Raw genomic sequence first — 21,189 nt, 5'->3', positions numbered from 1 at the left:
GCCTTGCGGTTCACCATAGATTGCGCAAACAGACCGGAACGGTCACACTAGAGGTAAACAGAAGTACCGCCCCAAGCAAATATTCGAGGACATGCCCTTTACCAAAAAAAAACACTCCATCTTCAACTTCAAAATCATCCGACAGCGTTTCTTTACGTCTAATGTGACATATTCGATGTGATTGCACAATCCGTGGCGCACCGCAGAGCAGCACAAGATGAGCAATTTAGGTTTAAAAAGTATGTACATTTTACTGTATTTTTTAAGGGGTGGTTCCATGGGTTTTTTCTAGGCTTGGTTGTGTTTATAGGGCACAGTAGAAAATGTCTTAATTTTTTTTTCTTTTCTTATATTTGACCTTTATTCCACACCGCTGTCTCCACTGTCCTTTGAACGGCTCGTTTGCTTCTATGAAGCCCATCCCTCTGGAAAACACAATGGTCTTAGATTGGTTAGATGGCCACATGTAGTTTGATGTATTTTTATTGGCTGAAGTGCCAAGCACAGGTTGTCCAGAAGCGTCACGCCCCTTACCAGTACGGGCAGAAGTCGCATCTGTGGAGACTAGCAAGGGTTTATGATGTCACCAACCCGGGAAGAAGCTCGCTGTAGTCCAAACCGGCCGTTTTTGTAGGCAATAAACTGACATAACTTTAAAAGACAATATCTCAGTTTCCATTGAACTTTCAGCGCTGTAACTTTACAGATACTGTTTAAGCTCAAGCAGCAACATTACAAACTAATGTTAAAAAAGTGAAATCGCATGCAACCACCCTTTTAATGACCGGTGGTTTCGCTAGATAAGGCCATATTCTTTGTCTGGGATCGCGCAGAGCCTCTAAAGCCCTTTGGAATCCATTTGAAACTGCATTGCATTGATTTGGACCTTTCACGTCTTTTCAACTGAAGAAAGACATGAACATCTTTAATGAGATGGGATGTGAGTGAATGATCAGGAAATTAGAATTCATCCTTTTAGTACTTAATTAGATAATACCAATGTAGGTCAACAAATTACCAAGCAATTCTTCATTTTGTTCAGTCTGTGGTGTAAAAGGTTGCATTAGCAAGTAAAGAAAAAACACTTGGTCAGGTCAAAGTGTTTGAATAATTTTGGTCCCAAATGTTTATCAGTTTTACTGTACTCTGTATGAAGACTTTTTGGGTGTAATGTCCCACAGTTTACTTTATTTTGCTATACTCACTTACATAAATTAACTATAGTGTCGTGCACCCACTAGTAAAAAATGATATCTGGATAATCTGAGTAATATGCTATATTTATGCAGTGTAACAATGAGTGAAATCTCTACGACTCATTTATGAAACGCAAGCAAAACACATTTAAATTGTTTGTACAATTATTCTAATGTGAATTGCCGAATTGAATTGAATGGAAGAATTTTTTTTTTTTGTACAAATGTTTAACTCAAATTGGTTCGAATTAATGTTTCTCGAAATGAGGCCTATTGAATGGCCACCTCGAACTCATGCATGTTTATAAGTTTTGTTTATTAGAAAAGCATAAGCTCAAGCTTCTAATACAAACCTGGTAGTACAAGGTGTGGCAGGATTTTTAACCAATGAGATTTCACTCTGTGTGGTCACTAGTCTGTGAAATAGAAAGCATGCATCGAATATTGGTGTTTTTATTCATTGCTGATATACTGATATACATGTTTGGAGTTCTCTAACTCTCTTTTTCTGATGTTCAGGGCATCTCCATGACCCAGAGGATCAGCCCATGCTCTAGCTTGGCTAGCAGCACAGCGTCACCCCCTCCAGGAAGCCCCTGCTCCACATTGCCCGCTGGTGCCCCGGGTAACATGGGCACCCGAGACTGTGCTTACGGCTCCATCACGAGTCCCACCTCCACACTGGAGAGCCGAGACAGTGGCATTATCGGTGAGAGATCTTCTGTGGCTTATTTTAGGAATAGAAGTAAATGCTAGTCATTGATCTTGTTGCTTTCTTGCAGCAACGCTCACAAGTTACTCTGAGAATGCTGAGCACGGAGGTAAACACAGCGAAAGCTCACGGGGCAGCCTGAAACTCTGGCAGGCACAGAAGTCCATGGGTACAGACTCCTTTCTTTATCGGGTGGATGAAAACATGGCCGCCTCCACATACAGCCTCAACAAAATCCCAGAGAGGAGTCTGGAGCATTCAGTCTCTCACTCCGCCCACTCCATCCCACTCTACCTCATGCCCCGCCCCAATTCTGTGGCTGGTAAGTTTCTGCACCTGTCAAATTTTAGCTACTGTATGTTCAATATAGTGTAGACAACACTGAGTATTGCGTACTGCATACTTTGCAGTGTATATACATGAATGCCTTCCTTAGGGTGGTTCGACCGAGGGGCAATTACAGTCAAACATTTGCATATTATGCACAATGTACACTACATACTTGTGCCAAAATATTTATGCCAGTCTGAACATATATTGTAGATTAGATTAGATTAGATTAGATCAAATCAGATTAGATTAGATTCAACTTGACTCAATGTGCTGAGTACATACAAAGCAAATTAAATACAGAAGCATCTAGCAAATAGGCAATACAAGTGCATTTATATATTATTTAACTGTAAGATGGCAGAAACTTCCATATTATGCTGTGCTAGTCAAGTCTCAGTCCAGCGTTCAAATCCTGTTAGTCACAAGCACTCATATTCATCTTTCACGGCGTGTGAATATTTCGAGTCAGCTCTGTGTGCAGCTCATTGAGCTAAGATTCTTTGAACGGTGAACTGCAGAGACAGGAAATATCCCACATAATCCAGACCCTAAAAGTCAACAGACACGTGTTTCCAATTCCCTCAAAATGTCAAGGTCAGTAAAAGCACATAGTGATTACTGTGAGAGCTATAGACATGCCCCTCTTTTCAGCTTTATGGGCCATTTGAGCTCTGGAGCGGCTCCTAGCTCCTGATGCTGGCCCGTTACAACAGAGCAAGGACAACTGTGTGAACCTCCTCCAGGTTTTATGAAGGATTTGTAATTTGTGCTGCTGGCTTTGGAACCATATGAGAGAAGATAGTGTCAAACTCAGTAGCTCAGTTCCATGTAATGTAGATTTTGGACTGCGCTCATGTGTTGCAATTTCTCCTCATGAGTTTGCATGAGCCTCAACAACGCAACCTGGTTGCCGTCAGTACATTATATATTTGCATTATCGCATTATTCACTATCAATCACCACTTACACTGAAGGAATGCAGAATCATTCTCACATTTTGGTGACTCCCTAGTTATTTTTTGTTAGTAATGTTTTAATCAGACTGCTTGTCAAATTCTCCTTCACTTGCCCAAAAAGTCTACTTGTCCAGGACAAGCATTAACGGCGAGACCTAAATAGTATAGCAGCCATAAAAGCATTATAAAAATAGGAGTTAAATAATGATCTAATTCAATCAAGCGTGACGTGTAAAAGATTTGAGAAGACAGCCGCAGCAGTGAGTGAATGACATGTTTGTTCATCCATCTGTCTGCCTGTTCTTGTTACTCTTCTCACCTCTCTCTCTTTCTACACTCCCCCTGATTGTCTTTCTTACTCGTGCATGCTCACCTCTCACACTTTTCATCTTTCTCATTCTCTTCTGTCACACATTTGATTTCTTTCTCTCCTCATCCCACCCACACATTCCATCCGCTCCTCTCCCTCACTCCTTTCATCACATCTTACCCTTTCAAAACCTGTATGATCTCTGAGTTGCATTTGATTATTCTTTTAGACAGAAAGACCTGCACTGAGCCTTGACATGTTCTCACTTCCTGTCCCATATTCTAACATGCGCCCTCATATGTATATATAAGACACAATGTGATTTAAAGAGATTAATGTACTGCCATCTTCACATGCGGGTGGTTGCCAGGGTGTTGCTAGGGTGTTCTTGGTGTTTAAAATAACCCACTATCAAGTCTTATTCAAGAATAGTCTGGTCTCAAGAAATGACTCTTTAGATTAAAGGTACAAACACATTCGTGAAATTGTCCAAAATCTATTGTTTATTGTCAATGGCACATGGAAATAAACAGAAGCAGCGTTCTGTAGGTCAATATTTGGACAAATTTGTGTTGGAGCCGTTTTGAAATCTCGACCTCGTGCAAAATTCCTGATTATGTGCATTCCAGTTGAATTGACTAGATTTCGCCCACAAACATTTGCCGAGCAATGGTAAATGTGAAAGTGTGAAAAGGTGGAAATTGCAAGTCTGTTCACGTGAGGACAGGACACAATCAGATCTCCATGCTCAATCAAAGTTTAGAGATATAAATATGCTCAGATGTTCGGTGTAAAACTCACACATGCTTTCTGGACCAGCGCCACGTGGTGCTGTAAAACACAAGTTTAGTGATGGGAGCCAAAGTCATTGTGACGCAGTTCAAGCAGCCATAAATCCAGCAACACAGTCATGCCAGCCAGACAGTCTGCAGTGCAGATGGAGGGGTGGGGTTGGGCAACACAAATGCTGGTGTCTAAATACCTTTTTTTCCTTTCTTTTTTTACAATGGTAACCAAATTTTTAGCCAATATACAGTTAGCGGTGCTGGCTAAGTATATTAACATCGCCATAAATGGAAATTATGATTCTTTTCCCCCCCTATTGTGACCTATTCAAGGCTTGTAATAAATACAGGACGGGACTTGATTTGGTCCATTGATTGGATAATTGGATTTGTTGTGGTTTGATTTCATGCTGACATTAAGGCCCATTCAAACCAAGACTGATACCTATAAATGCAACAAAACTAAATGAGTGTCCACACCAAAGCAATACACTGGGTGAACTCTGATTGGCTGTCAATGTTTTTTATTGTTAATCAGCTGGGGAAAAAAACTATTCCAATAATATTGTTCCTCTGTTTCGTTATCGTCATATCTGTGGTGTGGACTTCTCTGTTCTTATAGAATTAGAAGGATTATTAAAAATATATAGTTATAGTTTGTTATCATCCTGGGTAACTGCCTTTATGCTGATGGAAACCCTCTATTCATTTATAATAGTTTTACAATAGTAACATTAGTTGTAGTAATAACAAACTATAGCTGCCGAATTTCGTAAGAGCAGCTTTCCCAGCTTGCTTAAGGTTTGTGGAATTAGTTTCAATAATCTCTATTATAATAAGCTCTATAATGTGGGGTTCGCTTAGTGTAGATTTATATCACTGAACTGTTGATCCACACGTGTACACTAACAGGAAGTTGTAATTTGTACAAGTACCATGGGGCTGTGGTTGTGTTTCCGAAATCTGTCTTCAATTAAACATATTACAGAAGAGCGAAAGGCTTTCCTTAGTGTGTTGCACCTGTCAGTCGTTCTTAGCATCTGTGGCCAGTCGCCCTTAGCATCTGTTCTAATGTTAGGTGTTGTTAAATAGTTTCAAAAGCTCTCTCCATATGCTTTGAGACAATATCAATTCTGTGGCCACCCACATTTTCTCATTAGCATTGGAAAAAAAGGCTCAAAATTCATGCATGCATCCTCATGAAAGCTCATAACCGCAAGCTAAGCAAACACAAGCTATCATACAGTTTGTCATAGGGTTTGACCTGTCTCTAACCACAGATAGAACCATGATATTAACATGTTTTAGATTGTACTATGAAATACCACTGTATTGGAAAAATACCTCAGAGTATATTTAACCTTCATTTTTTTAATAAAAGCATCATAAGCATGTATTGAATTAATGTAATTACAAATGTTATGGTTTATAATATTAATTTCATAACATTCACCATAGGAACCATATTATATTTCAAAGACTCAAAATCAGAGTTTTACCATGGTAAATGAAAAAAAACAAATGTTGGTCTAAACTTATTCTCATGTTGGAGCAGCAAGTTCCTACAGAATCCTGTTTGCTATAATATTTGTGCTTTTTTTTAGCTTTTCTTTCTTTATTTGGCTACTGGAATGAGGAAATCCGTAATTGGGTAATTGCACTGTTATCGTTGTGTATTCTCCCTCTGTTTAATATGTATTTGGACGGCATGAGTTTATAGTTCAATTTCTCAAATCAATCTCTCTCTCTTATACCAATGCAATATTTTTCAGTGTTCAATTTCAAAGTGCTTAATTGGCATCAATATTTGAAATATATTATTGCCCAAGCATCAATACGCAATGTAAGTCTATGTAAATAAAAGTGATGAAAGTGGTTATTACTTTGAAATTTTATATATATATAATTGTATGTAATAACCACTTTTATATAGATAAAATAACAGTATCTCTGTTATCTCTCTATCTCTCTCTATCTCTCTCTCTCTCTCTCTATCTCTATCTCTATCTCTATCTCTATCTCTATCTCTCTCTCTCTCTCTCTCTCTCTCTCTCTCTCTCTCTCTCTCTCTCTCTCTCTCTCTCTCTCTCTCTCTCTCTCTCTCTCTCTCTCTCTCTCTCTCTCTCTCTCTCTCTCAGCCACTAGTTCAGCTCACCTGGAGGATCTTGCTTATCTGGATGAGCAGAGACAGGCTCCGCTGCGCACGTCTTTGCGTATGCCACGTCAGAACTCCGGTTCCAGCCGCTCTGGACAAGCGGACATGAGAGGTGTGTATTCTTTCTAGATTTTCTGCTTGTATGTGACCACATGTACCTTTTACTCTTCCACTTTCTTTCACTTCATCACCAGCCTTGTGTAAAGTAACAGTCACATGTGGACAAACCGACTCATCGTTTGCCACTATGAAAAATCAAAGCAAGGCAAATCAAAGCTCACTACTTTAAAATCCATTGCTGTCTCAAAGACAGAATAAAGATTTTGGAAGAACATGGGAGAGTTGTATGTGAATAAATCGCAATGAAACATGAGGCGCATGGTGATACTCCAGAGCGATGCCTTCGAAAATCTGCTGCGAAATATTAACAAATAATAATAAATGCACAGTGCACTGTGAAGCATTAAGGAAGGACTTTCAATATGTGGGAAGCCTTTTTAGCTGGTGTTGGTGAGATGCTTCAATGTGAAAAGTTTCCCACAAGTAGTGTCTTCAGCACAAGTCCATCAGGCTCATGTTTTGGCCTGGTTAGAGTCCAAATTTCAACCCTATACTCAAAATTTGGTCTCCCATTAAACTCAAATGAACTCGGAGGCATTTTTCAGCTACTCATGAACAGTTTGAAACCATTAACATTTAAATCAGAGACTTTCTGTGGGTTGCTACTCATTTTCGGCCAGATTTACTAAACAGAGCAAATTAGTTTTACGGTGGAATTCTCCAAAAAAAAATGCAGATGGTGGAAAGTTCTACGTGTGATCTACTGACATCTCCCAGCTGAAAGAACACATGACCAACGCAATCTACCAGTTAGCATCTGTGTTTAAGACTTTTTTGGGCGGTAAACTGACGAGCGCAAACCTTAGTAAATCACCTAAATACTCTCCTCCCATAAATGTTGTTTCTGAAAGTGAAACTCTTGCAAATGCAATAAGGTCACCCGCAAAAATAACTATGCAAACATGCCTTTTCAGCCCAAATTTTTCATTGCGTGTTTTCCAGTTTTCTTTTCAAGACGAGCCTTGATAATAATAAATGCTAGAGATTGATTTTATTTGCTAGCCCCGAATTTCAATCCTGCATGTCATGCAGTTTACAGTCACCGAACATGTCACAGAGATAAATGAGACTTCTCTTCTTGCGTGCATTTGTTTTTAAAACATCTTGACTGTCGTACAATCTCGCATTAGTGGCAGCTGAGATCCAAAAGCGTGACCTGGTTTACAGCGGGGATCATGTTCGTACAGTCTGACAAGCAACAATAAAAGAGTATTATAAATCGTGCAGTGTGCACCTGGCTTAAAGGGATAGTTCACACAAAAATGAAAATTAGCCCATGATTTACTCTCACTCAAGCCATCCTATGTTTATGACATTCTTTATTCAGACCCAAAAAAGTGCATCCACACAAACCTATCGCTTTGCTTCAGAAGGCCTTTATTAAGCCCCTGGAGCTGTGTGCATTACTTTTATAATGGATGGATGCACTTTTGGGGCTTCAAATTTTAGACTGAATTATGCCTAGAAGAGCCAGGACTTGTTTTAATATAACTCTGATTGTATTTGTCTGAAATAAGTCATATAGACAGGATGGCTTAAGGGTTAGTAAATCATGGGCTAATTTTCATTTTGAGGTGAACAATCCCTTTAAAGGTGCGGTGTGAGATTTTAGCGGCATCTAGTGGTGAGGTTGTGAATTGCATCACCACATCCCTTTCGGAGCACGTAGAGAAGTTACATGCATAACTGTACATGTAGGGTGCCACTGAACCACTGAAAATGTATATTTTATTGCATTTCTTTCAATAGATCAATAGAAGGAAAAATAAAATATAATTCTGCAAAATGGTACAATACATCCCTTTTAAAATGAACCTCTATAATGAAATGTTCATTATATTGCTCTCCGCTACACACAGCATGTCCCATTAAAACCCTCAAAACACTCCGCAGCCCAAGGCTCTTGGTTTCCCCTTTGGACTGCCGTGCCATAATCTGTCTCCTGTCCAGATCGAAGTATTGACTTCCTATTAGCATTAGCGCTGGCTCATCTGTCAGAGCTCAGTCTGCTGTCTGAAGCTCACAGTCAAGACTCCACACATCCTAAATAAGCAGTGGAGGTCTGGGATTCCTCTCTGATATATTTAGAGCTCCAATAGCTTGTCACAATTCACCAAAAAAAACTGTTTATTTCAGGATGACTGCACTGGTGACGAAGAAGTGGAGGTGGACTCTATCCGTGTGGTTAGTTATAGTGACATAATGCTCAAACTGTACGACACATAAGGTATCTGTAGATGGTAATTCTAGCACCACTGTGGCTAATTTTACCACAATTACAAGCAGGTTCTCTCATGTATAAGTCTAGTATTCTTTTAGAAGACATTAAGAGCCATTTCTACCAGTAATAATAATGCGCAATTGTGGAAAACATTCACCCTAGCTGTGCCATGAAAGGAGATTTGAATGTGTGCCACTGAAATGCTATGGGTTAAATTGTCCCTTTCATCTTTTCTTTATTTACAACCTTCCCAGCTCTGGTTCTTTATAGCCATTTTACTGCTCGGCTGCCCTGGTTTCTATCTCTCTCCTCCTTTGTCTTCCTCTATATGTTCCAATAGCGTCTGTTCGCATCTGAGCTCAGCATATGCTCATAAAGGTCACCTCGCCATGTGTAACCCCGCCCACCTCATTATGCTTATGCACAGATAATTAATTCATGTTATCTGGCTAATTAAAAGTCCACATGCAAATGGGTGGGGGGGTGGGGGATAACCTTATAATATGTACCATTACACACTTGTTGCGGTATAGCGTCGATAAGCATATTTTAATATGAATATTTTAAGCTAATTTTGATGACGATCCCCATCCTGCTTTGAAATGACACTTGCTTAGAATATTATCAGTCATTTGGATTAAATGTTTGCGTAGTTAGGCTTATGATATGTTTAAGAATAATGAGGATTATACAATTGAATATATGGAGATTTTTTTCATTAATGTTAATTTATTGCAAGCATACGTGGTCGATTAACATGATGATGAATGTAAATTCCGCTATGTGCATGGTGGCAGTACGTTTGACAAATAATCTATGAACAAAAGCAACAACCATCCTCCAAGGTGGGTCTGCTCCTGTTCTTGATGCAAGGAGGCTCGTTTCAGATGTTTTCTGCTGTACATTAATGGGTCAAGGCACCTCATTGACCACCATTGATTCATGGTGTTTCACACTGCAGCTTCGTCTTGCGTAAGCTGCCAGATCTGGCCTTTTCCAGACAACGCATCTCCCCCTGCTGGTTAGAAATGATTACTGCAATGTGAACAGGTTTGCATTTTGAAGGCCTGGTTTCACAGACAGGGCTTTGATTAAGACAGGATTAGATCAGTTCAATTAGTTCACCATGCCTTCGATTTTGTTTTTAAAGTGCAAGTCGCTTTCAGTTAAAACCGCTCAAACATGCATTTTAGTTTGGGACTGTAGGCTTAAAGGGTTAGTTCACCCAAAAATTTTAATTATGTTATTAATGACTCACCATAATGTCGTTCCACACCCGTAAGACCTCCGCTCATCTTCAGAACACAGTTTAAGATATTTGATATTTAGTCCGAGAGTGTTTCCGAGTCCGAGAAAGTCCCACCCATCGAAGTTGTAGTTTTTGTTATTTTTGGACCTAAATGTATTTTCGATGCTTCAAGAGATTCTAACTAACTAACTGATGTCACATATGGACTACTTTGATTATGTTTTTATTCCCTTTCTGGACATGGACAGCATAGTGTGCATACACTTGGATACGCTCTCGGACTAAATATAAAATATCTTAAACTGTGTTCTGAAGATGAACAGAGGTCTTACGGGTGTGGAACAACATTAGCGTGAGTCATTAATCAATAAGTAATCATTAATAAGTATGTGAAACTGGGGTAATATTATGAAACTTTAGCTTTGATGGGTAAAATCACTGCAAAAAGAAATGGTAAGGGAGGAAAATGCTTTGGTTGGGATTTTTTTGTAGAAGTAAAGTTTTTGTTTCATTTAGTAAATTTTTCTAATGTTTCCCATGATGCAGTGCGCTTTGCTCCATACCGGCCACCAGACATTGCCCTAAAGCCGCTTCTCTTCGAGGTGCCCAGTCTGATGGCGGATACAGTTTTCACCGGTCGGGAATGGCTGTTCCAGGAAGTTGACGCGTGTCTCCGCAGCAGCGAGCCCACCGCCAATCAAGGTGTCGTTATTTCTGGCAACGTGGGCTTTGGCAAAACAGCCATAATCTCTCGCTTGGTGGCTCTCAGCTGCCACGGCATCCACATGAGACAACTGGCCTCTGACAGTCCACATGCCTCACCGAAACGTGAGTAGATTTGTTTAAAAGAAAATCACATAAATGTCTGCTAGATGCTTAAAGGTCTTTTAGGAATTTATTCCTATTAATAAACTTCTAAAAGACAAGTTAGTTCAGGCAACAACAAAAAAACAATTGTCACAAGTTGTCATTATTTACTAATCATTGTGTTGTTACAGTAGGTCATGAGTTATAGGTCATCCAGGGACTTTTCACCTAGGCTGCATCTGAAATCGAATACTTCTCTACTATATAGTATGCAAAAAACAGTACGCCAACAGAGAAGTATGTCCGAATTCATGTATTCGAAAAACAGTAGGCGAAAAGCGATGACCTACTACTTCCGGCAAAATTCTGAAGTGTGCAAATGATGGAGACTTTACTATCCTATGAGGCAGCGGGAGAAGAATGAAGGTGAAGGGACGTAACTGACACTGTTTGGTCACATGATAATGACAACATGGCAGATGTAGTATGTCCGGATTACATTCGGCTCATATATAGCTCATTCATACTATATACGTTTTTTTTTTTTGACGGTCGTGAATCTTGTTGAAATTCAAATGTAGTACCTACTCACATAGAATGCAATTTCCGACGCAGCCCTACAGTTTTTTGAATACTATGTATTCGGACGTACTACTGTTGGCGTACTGTTTTCCGCATTACTATATTGAAGAGAAGTATTTGATTCAGAGGCAGCAAATGTGACTTGTTGCTGATACTAGTTAATATTTGATTATAGACTTTGTATTAAAATTATAATGTTGAGTATATTATATTTTCATTCAAATATATTTTTTATATTTATAATATATCTACTTTTTAAAATAAATACACTTAGTAGCAACTTTAATGACTTCTCATTGCACCGCTTTTATACTGTTTTTTTATTAATGAGTGAGAGCTTTGAAATTCAGCAATAGTGAATATTAAAATCCTGCAAAATTCGAAAATTAATGTCTGATGAGAATTTATTCATTTATGGATATATATGAGTTTCTGACAGTGTTCACATCCCATGCATGCCATGTCTTTCTCTCAGATGGCGACACACTTCCCTTGAGCCAGCCTCCGTCCGCTCACGGCACTCTGGTCGGAGGGAGCAGCTGTCCTGGAACGCCAGAGATGCGGAGACGCCAGGAGGAGGCGCTCAGAAGGCTGGCTTCTCAGGTGCCAACTAATACCAACATAAACAACAGGGCCGGGCATATGACCAGCCTGCCTTTCAATCTCTCTCTATCTCTCTTCTTCTCTTCTTTTTTTTAATTATCTCTGTCTTCCTGTTTCTTCTTTTGTCTCCTCCTTTCATTAATTTGCTCTCTCTCTCTCTCTCTCTCTCTCTCTCTCTCTCTCTCTCTCTCTCTCTCTCTCTCTCTCTCTCTCTCTCTCTCTCTCTCTCTCTCTCTCTCTCTCTCTCTCTCTCTCTCTCTCTCTATTCTTTTAAGCACAAAGGTTTATTGCGGCTCTGTTGCCTTATCAAATATTTATATGCACAGTGTCTCCCAGCACAGCCATTAGATATACTCTGAGCTCTGCATTGCTAATGATGACAAGCTTTTGAAACACACACACACACACACACACACACTACGTGATAAAGCGAATCCAGGGGAGCAGCAGTCTTAAAATATTGGAATAAGGCCATCAATGCACTCAAACTCCATAATGTTTAATGCATTAAGAAAGCTTTGAATCTTTCTCTAGTTTTATATTCATTGTGTTTTTGAGCTTAAAGCAGTTTCTGCACTAAATCTCAGAAACTGGAAATGTTTTTTTGCTTTTGTGTCCGTGTGTGTGTTTCTCCCTTTGTCTAAGCTTCATTTAACAGGAGTCTCTAGATGTTCTGAGCATCTTTTCTCTTTTAAATGTATCACTGAGTTGTGTTTGCCACATACACAATAATAATGCTCTAATAATGAATACACATACAGTAGGGCTGAAATAGCTTTTCACTTACACTACTGTTCAAAAGTTTGGGGTCAGTAAGATTTTTTTTTTTAAACGTTTTTCAAAGCAGTTTTTTGTTCACCCAGGCAGCATGTATTTGATGAAAAATACCACACACAAAAAAACAGTAATATTCAGAAATATTATTTATTTTTCTATTTTTAATTTTGTAATTTTTTCCTGCAATGACAAAGCAGTTGTATTACTCCAGTCTTCAGTGTCACATGATGCTTCAGAAATCATTCTAATATGATCATTTTGATTTAAAGAAACATTTATTGTTATTATCAATGTTGAAAACAGTTACTGCTTAATATTTTTGTGGATATTTTTGTTTTCAAGATGAGTAGAGGGTCCAAATGGAACCGCATTCATTTGAAATATAAATCTTTTGTACGTTTTTAATGTCACTTTTGATCAGTTTAATGCATCCTTGCTGAATAAAAGTATTACAGTGTCTTTAAAAAAAAAAAATCTTACTGACCCCAAACTTTTGAATTGTAGTGTACTTTTCATAGGCAACATTCTTGCTTCACCAATGAAAACACCGTTCCAAACAAAGCTGTATGAACAACAGTAGTGGTATTTTGTTCCTGAATTAATGCGTTTTTTTTAATTATTCAGTCAGTGAAATATCAGCTCTCTTGGAACAACGTTTGGCCAAACAAATTCAGTGAGTGGAACTTGTTGCCAAGCAAAGGTTAAAACAGGTTCTCAACCCAAGCTGTCTTGTGAATGTAAATGTGTGCTTGTATCTCATTTGCTCTTTCCCTCTGCTGTAGGTGGTGGCGTACCATTACTGTCAGGCCGACAACGCGTACACCTGCCTGGTCCCTGAGTTTGTGCATAATGTGGCAGCGTTGTTGTGCAGGGCTCCTCAGATGCAGGCCTACCGAGATCTTCTGCTCCGCCAGCCGCACCTGCAGAGCACGCTCAGCCTGCGCTCCTGCGTCCAGGACCCCTTCAACGCTTTCCGCAGGGGCCTGCTGGAGCCTCTGGAGATCCTGCATCGAGGTACGTAAACGTGTTCATGCATACTCACATACTGTACGTACACATACAAGCATGCAATATTTAAAACGTGCAATATTTACAGAGAGGAAGATTGCCTTTGAGGAGAATCTCATCATCTTGATTGACGGGTTGAATGAGGCAGAGTTCCATAAACCGGATTATGGAGAAACTATTGTTTCCTTCCTGTGCAAAACCATTGAGCGTTTCCCTCCTTGGCTCAAACTGGTGGTCACCGTCAGAACGACGCTGCAGGTCTGTATCCCATCTATCCGTAGCAATCATTCTCTCTTTTCAGTTACTTTTTTACTTATTTGCTCAGTGCTATTTTTTCCTTTCTATCTAAAGGACGTGACTCGTCCGTTGCCGTTCCACCGTATCTCTCTGGATCGCCTGGAGGAGAGTGATGCGATCGACTCTGACCTGCAGGGCTACATCCTGCACCGGCTGCACGCTAGCCAGGAGATCCAGAACAACGTGGCGCTCAACGGCAAGCTGGACAACGCGGCCTTCACCAAACTCAGCGCTCATCTGAAGAGTCTGAGCCGGGGCTCCTACCTCTACCTGAAGCTCACGCTGGACCTCATTGAGAAGGGTTACCTCGTGCTCAAAAGCTCCAGCTACAAGGTCGGGGGTCACACAGATGCCTCCTTTATTAATAAGTACATCATAGGAGTGACACTTCATGCATGAAATAAAACTAAACAAAACCAGGAAATAAAAAAGACAGTAAACCATTAAAAATGAGATTCAAAAAAATTTATAAATGTATATGTTGTTAGTTTATGATGATATCTTTTTTATATTAGCTTTAGAGTTATTTATTTTCTGAAAATATGGGGAAAGAAAAAAAGAGTGGTAAATAGAAAGAAAACAATAAAATAATAGAATAGTTTTAGTATAAAAATGTAGTATTATTTATATATTTTTTATTTTAGATTCTTAGTTATGTTGTGGGATTTCCATAAATGTTATTAAAAGGACAAAAAAAAGAAAAAGAGTAAAGGAAAAAAGACCATAAACATCAAAAATTACAATTATAGCCTCTCAGTCTTATGTATACTCTTTTTATTTGAGATATTATTTGTATTTTGTTGGAACTTTTCAGAGATAAATGTGGTGTTAGTTTATTCTTTATATTGTTCATGTTTAATTTATTTGAGCTTTTTAGAGTTATGTATGTGGTATGATTTTATGTTTCAACTTTCATTAATTTTTTTATTTGAATTTGACTATTTATAAACATATAGGTGCTGGTCATATAATTAGAATATCATCAAAACATTTATTTATTTCTCTAATTCCATTCAAAAGGTAAAATGTGTATTTAAAATGTGTACACAGAGACTGATATATTTAAAATGTTTATTTCTTTTAATTTTGGTGACGGCAATGTGGCGTGGCATGGATTTGATCAGTCTGTGGCTCTGCTCAGGTGTTATGAGAGCACAGGTTGCTCTGATAGTGGCCTTCAGCTCTTCTGCATTGTTGGGTCTGGCATATATCTCATCTCCCTCATCACAATACCCCAGAGATTTTCTATGGGTCAAAGTCAGGCGAGTTTGCTGGCCAATTAAGAACAGGGATACCATGGTCCTTAAACCAGGTACTGGTTGCTTTGGCACTGTGTGCAGGTGCAAAGTCCTGTTGGAAAATGAAATCTGCATCTACATAAAGTTGGTCAGCAACAGGAAGCATGATATGCTCTAAAACTTCCTGTTATACGGCTGCGTTGACCTTGGACCTAAGAAAACACAGTGGACCAACACCAGCAGATGACATGGCACCCCAAACCATCCCTGACTGTGGAAACTTTACACTGGACCTCAAGCAACATGGATTGTGTGCCTCTCCTCTCTTCCTCCAGACTCTGGGACCCTGATTTCCAAAGAAAATGCAAAATTTACTTTCATCAGAGAACAAATAAATTTGGACCACTCAGCAGTCTTTTTTGTCTTTAGCCCAGGCAAGACGCTTCTGATGCTGTCTGTTTTTAAGAGTGGCTTGACATGACAGCTGAAACCCATGTCTTGCATTCATCTGTGCGTAGTGGTTCTTGAAGCATTGACTCTAGCTGCAGTCCACTCTCTGTGAATCTCCCCCACATTTTTGAATGGGTTTTGTTTCACAATCCTCTCCAGGGCGTGGTTATTCCCTATTGCTTGTACACTTTTTTTCTACCACATCTTTTTCATCCCTTCTCTTCTCTATTAATGTTCTTGGACACAGAGCTCTGTTTTGCAATGACCTTTTGTGTCTTGCCCTCCTTGTGCAAGGTGTTAATGGTTGCCTTTTGGTCAAGTCAGCAGTCTTCCCCATGATTGTGTAGCCTACAGAACTAGACTGAGAGACCATTTAAAGGCCTTTGCAGGTGTTCTGAGTTAATTAGCTGATTAGAGCGTGGCACCAGATGAGCTGTCCTGCTCATACACTGGAGATACTGAATTTGTGATTTTCCTTAGTTGTCAGTTATAATCCTCAAAATAAAAAGGAATACACTTTTGAAATATATCAGTCTGTGTGTAATGAATGAATATAATATACAAGTTTCACTTTTTGAATGGAATTAGTGAAATAAATCAACTTTTTGATGATATTCTAATTATACGACCAGCACCTATACATCTAAAATGATTGAATATGTTACAGTTTTTTTGCATGTGTTTATTTTAAAAATTGGTTTGTGTTCAGGTTGTTCCAGTGAATCTGGCTGAGGTCTACCTTTTGCAGCTAAACATGCGTTTCCCAACTCAGTCATCATTCGAACGCGTTCTTCCGCTGCTGAACGTGGCCGTGGCTTCTCTACACCCGTTAACTGACGAGCAGGCCTACAGCGCCGTGAACGCCAGCATGGTCCGTGGAGCGGCCCTGGACTGGGATGATTTCCAGCAGAGGTCTGAACTCCTGTCGCCTTTCCTGGTGAAAAGACGCGACGGAACACGCATGTTCGTCCACCCCTCGTTCAGAGAGTGGCTCATCTGGAGAGAGGACGGAGAGAAGACTAAGTTCCTCTGCGACCCCAGGTGAGGAGCACAAGGAGTCAGAAAGTCTGAATCTTCCATCAAAATGTAATAACTTGATTCCCGTCCCACATTTTGTCTCGTTGAATATCCTGTTGCGCTCAGTGATGCATCACAGTACTGGAGTGAAATCTCTTATACCATTCTCATGTTTCTTTTCCCATGATTCTTTAGGAGCGGCCACACACTGCTTGCTTTCTGGTTTTCACGGCAAGACACTAAGCTGAATCGACAACAGACCCTTGAACTTGGCCACCACATTCTCAAAGCTCACATCTTTAAGGTTAGGCTAACTACAACACTTCTGACGTTTACTAAATGTATACCATCAATCTGACTACAGCAGTATGTAATATATTGCCAAATTGGGTGTTTTTTTATTAACCACAATGTCTCTTGGTCTCAGGGCCTGAGTAAGAAGGTTGGGGTTTCCTCCTCAGTGCTGCAGGGGCTGTGGGTGTCCTACAGTACAGAAGGGCTTTCTGCGGCTTTGGCTTCACTTAGAAACCTCTACACACCAAACATCAAGGTATAAAAAACAGACTGCCACAGAAAACCCGAAAATACTATGAATTCTAGTGTGATTTCCAGATCTGGGAAGGTCAAGAAAAATCTTGGAAAAGTCATGGATAGTTCTGTGAATTTATGAATTTAGTGAATTTATGCTACCATTCAAAAGTGTGGGTTCTTTGAAAGAGGTCTCTAAAGTTAGAACATTTAATGGTAAAAAACCATAATCTTTAGCATAATTTTTTTTTTTTTTTTTTTTATTTATCAGCAAGAAATTGTTGATGTGAGTGTGGTGAAATATGCATGTTGTACCAGGGATGGAAATTAGCACCCGCCACCAGCCAAATGCGGGTAATTTTGAGTTGTGGCGGGTAAACTCGCTTCACCTACCGGCCACCGTGGCGGGTAAATAAAAATAGCATACTGTTTCCCCTCTTTATAAACTGTGTTCAGTGCATGCGAGTGCGGCCGTATGTCCGAATATGACCAGTCGTTTTCGCCGTCATTACCCAGATGTAGTGCCAAAAGACGCGAATAAGAACTCGCGCGCGCTGAGAGAAGATCCGTCACTGTCATCCAGAAGCGCACCCGTCTCACAGCGCGCAAATATTGAGTTCTCTTTCAAGTCTTGTGCTTAAACGGACAAACTCACAAAAAGTATGCCAACATATTCATCTTGATGAGTATTCTAGCAGACATAGTCTGAATATGCCTTAAGTGAACTTTATACAGTCGTGAAAGATGACACATATCCTTCTATTAGGTCTTAAAGGGGCAGTAGCTTTTACTGCTGTCTGTTTAATGTCAAACAAACGATAAGGACATCACTCACTGCTCTTGATTGAATAGCTTTTGTAAGTTTAATAAGGATTAATCTTTCATTTAAACAGTTAAATATGCAGTTATTTTACATTTGATTACTTTATTAAATTTCTGTACCTTTCTGCAGGCCAGTAGACCTGTACATTATTTAATGTACACATGAGTGAGGTCGAGTTAAACAATTTACTTTGAATTTTATTTTATATTGTGTGATGTTGCAATGTGCTAAATAAATATTTGCATAATTTGTAATTGATTTATTATTTGAAACTTTAATACTAATTAATGCAATTGCAATGCCTTGATTTTTAGTAAAGTTACACAGGCATTAGCCATAAATAGCAATGGATAATTGGCATAATTTCTTTTAGTGCTTCGGTTTCAGCCAATAATTTTTATTTTGGTGCATCCCTACTGACAATGTTCTGCTCGGTATGTCGTCAACACGCTTCAGGAGATGCCAAAACTAGTAGTTTCATTGTTGGTACTAAAAACCTAAAACTGGAAGCCATAAAAGATCACGAATCATCCAAATGCCACATCCAGGTAAAAAAAAAAAGAAAAAAAAAAGAGAGAGAGAACACAGAGCCCTACTCATTTAATGAAATGTATACCAGTTCATGGTTTGTGTGTGTATAAGAGTGAAAGAAAAAATGTCAATATTTCATTGAGATTTGAGATTAATAGTATTGTAGAGCTTGTAGTATTAATTTTCACGTGCAGTTACACATTGTCGGTTAAAAACAAGAAAGTAGCTGGTTAAAACATTGAGTGGCTGGTAGATTTTGAAATCCACCAGCCACAGTGGCCGGTGGACAAAAAAGTTAATTTCCATCCCTGTGTTATACATATAAGTGATTGGAAACTTCTTTATTGAAACCTAAATAAACATTTCAACTCTTGTTTATTTTTACTCTACTCCCCCCATCTTCATCTCTTTCTCTAGGTATCTCGGCTGCTGATTATAGGTGGAGCTAATGTGAACTATCGTACAGAGGTGTTGAATAACGCCCCCATCCTGTGTGTGCACGCTCACCTGGGCTACCTGGAGACTGTGGCTTTGCTGTTAGAGTTTGGGGCGGAAGTGGAGGGTGTTTCAGAGAGCGGGCTCACTCCCCTCGGCTATGCAGCCGCTGCGGGTCACCTACCCATCGTCACTGCCCTCTGCAGCAAAAAAGCCAAGGTCAGCCATGACATGTCTTAATAAAGACTTATAACCAATAGTAACACAAGGTAGTGGCTGTCGTTTTTCAGTTATCAAAGTTTCATCTCTGTTTCTCTTCTCTCTCTTTGTTTAGGTGGATCACCTGGATAAGAACGGTCAGTGTGCGCTAGTCCACGCCGCCCTGCGGGGTCACCTAGAGGTGGTGAAGTATCTGGTGCAGTGCGAGTGGAACACAGACGGACAGCCGTCCGGGTCCTTCAGCAAGAGCCATGCAGTACAACAGGCCCTCATAGCAGCTGCCAGTATGGGCTATACAGAGGTAAGAGGTTTTTCTTTTCTTTTTTTAAATACAATAATACTTTTATTTATCTAGAATTCACTAAACGGTTTAAAAGTGACAGTAAATACATTTATAATGTAACAAGATTTCTGTTTGAAGTAAAAGCTGTTTTCTACTTTCTATTCAGCAAGGAAAAAGTGCATCACTGTTAAACCATTCACATTTTTACAATTTTTTTAAATATATGTATATACAATATTACAAATAAATACAAATATGGTATATATTTGTATAAAAAAAATAACCTTACACTTATTTTGTGTTTATTTATACACAGATTGTATCATACCTACTTGACCTGCCTGAGAAAGATGAGGAAGAGGAGGAAAGGGCTCAGATAAACAACTTTGACACACTATGGGGCGAAACAGGTACAACACCACTAGACAACCTTGTTTGTATTTTGATTTAAAAATGAACACACAGACAGCTCACTTACGACTCTCTCTATCCCTCAGCACTGACAGCAGCAGCGGGTCGGGGGAAGTTGGATGTGTGCCGTCTTTTATTGGAGCAGGGTGCCGCTGTGGCTCAGCCCAACCGCAGGGGCATTGTGCCGCTCTTCAGCGCCGTGCGGCAGGGACACTGGCAGGTGGGCACCTCCCACACGGCAAAACGTCACATTTTTATTTAGTGCATTTTTATTTTGTAGATGGTTTAGTCTGAGATGTCTGTGTTGGTTGTGCAGATAGTGGACCTGTTGCTTAATCACGGTGCTGATGTGAACATGGCTGACAAACAGGGCCGAACTCCTCTAATGATGGCCGCGTCGGAGGGACATCTGGGTACAGCGGAGTTCCTGCTGGCTCAAGGTACATCTGTCCTGCTCATACACTAGATTTGTTGCTGCAGTTATACAATTTAATTACAAAGTAAATGTTAAAGTTGCATGTATGTTAAAAGTGACTGTCAGTCAATATCAAAGACTTTTTATATATAGAAAGACAGTACACTCCTATTACTTATGAATGTGAAAGTGCAATAAGAGTGTTCAAAATGAAAGAGCCAATAGTTGATTAGTAAAGTCATTGCATCACTGCAGCTGCCAATAGAAGCTCCGGTCGCTTTGTGCATTAGCTTTGTCATGATTTGAGCATTAGGAAACCAAATTTATGAGATGGTTGTTGTCAGATTTCATTAGTGATTTCAAATATGAAACTTGGCGAGCAGTTTTGGAGAATTTGATGTTTCCCCATTGAGAGAGATAGGAGCTCTATGCCCGAGAGGTGTTGGCCACCGAGTGAAATTACTTTTCTTAAAGGGACTTTGGTCAATACTCTACTGTATACAATTACAATTCTTCTGACTATTTCTAACTTATTTCACAGGTGCCTCATTGTCTTTGATGGACAAGGAGGGACTAACAGCACTGAGCTGGGCGTGTCTTAAAGGCCACCTCCCATTGGTCCGTGCTCTGGTTGAGAGGGGTGCGGCAACGGCCCATGCAGACAAGAGCGGCCGCACTCCGCTGGATCTTGCCGCGTTTTATGGAGACTCAGAAGTGGTTGGTTTTGT

The 21,189-nt window shown here is 39.7% G+C and overlaps 1 protein-coding gene across 1 annotated transcript in view; it reads left to right on the top strand.

Annotated features, from left to right (window-relative positions):
- The window catches only part of tanc2a (tetratricopeptide repeat, ankyrin repeat and coiled-coil containing 2a), a 180,278-nt gene that overhangs the window by 146,970 nt on the left and 12,119 nt on the right, over positions 1 to 21,189 (top strand). Inside the window, exons 6-22 of the mRNA XM_067412541.1 lie at positions 1,716 to 1,905; positions 1,979 to 2,230; positions 6,431 to 6,559; positions 10,584 to 10,865; positions 11,902 to 12,029; positions 13,589 to 13,820; positions 13,903 to 14,072; positions 14,166 to 14,444; positions 16,509 to 16,840; positions 17,012 to 17,120; positions 17,244 to 17,366; positions 19,116 to 19,352; positions 19,468 to 19,653; positions 19,952 to 20,045; positions 20,133 to 20,266; positions 20,363 to 20,486; positions 21,003 to 21,178. Coding sequence (XP_067268642.1) covers positions 1,716 to 1,905; positions 1,979 to 2,230; positions 6,431 to 6,559; positions 10,584 to 10,865; positions 11,902 to 12,029; positions 13,589 to 13,820; positions 13,903 to 14,072; positions 14,166 to 14,444; positions 16,509 to 16,840; positions 17,012 to 17,120; positions 17,244 to 17,366; positions 19,116 to 19,352; positions 19,468 to 19,653; positions 19,952 to 20,045; positions 20,133 to 20,266; positions 20,363 to 20,486; positions 21,003 to 21,178 — 3,177 coding nt within the window. The remainder of the gene's footprint in view (positions 1 to 1,715; positions 1,906 to 1,978; positions 2,231 to 6,430; positions 6,560 to 10,583; positions 10,866 to 11,901; positions 12,030 to 13,588; positions 13,821 to 13,902; positions 14,073 to 14,165; positions 14,445 to 16,508; positions 16,841 to 17,011; positions 17,121 to 17,243; positions 17,367 to 19,115; positions 19,353 to 19,467; positions 19,654 to 19,951; positions 20,046 to 20,132; positions 20,267 to 20,362; positions 20,487 to 21,002; positions 21,179 to 21,189) is intronic.

This window comes from Pseudorasbora parva, chromosome 2 (assembly GCF_024679245.1).
Source record: "Pseudorasbora parva isolate DD20220531a chromosome 2, ASM2467924v1, whole genome shotgun sequence".
Classification (NCBI taxonomy): domain Eukaryota; kingdom Metazoa; phylum Chordata; class Actinopteri; order Cypriniformes; family Gobionidae; genus Pseudorasbora; species Pseudorasbora parva.
This window is presented reverse-complemented; position numbering and strand designations above follow the sequence as displayed.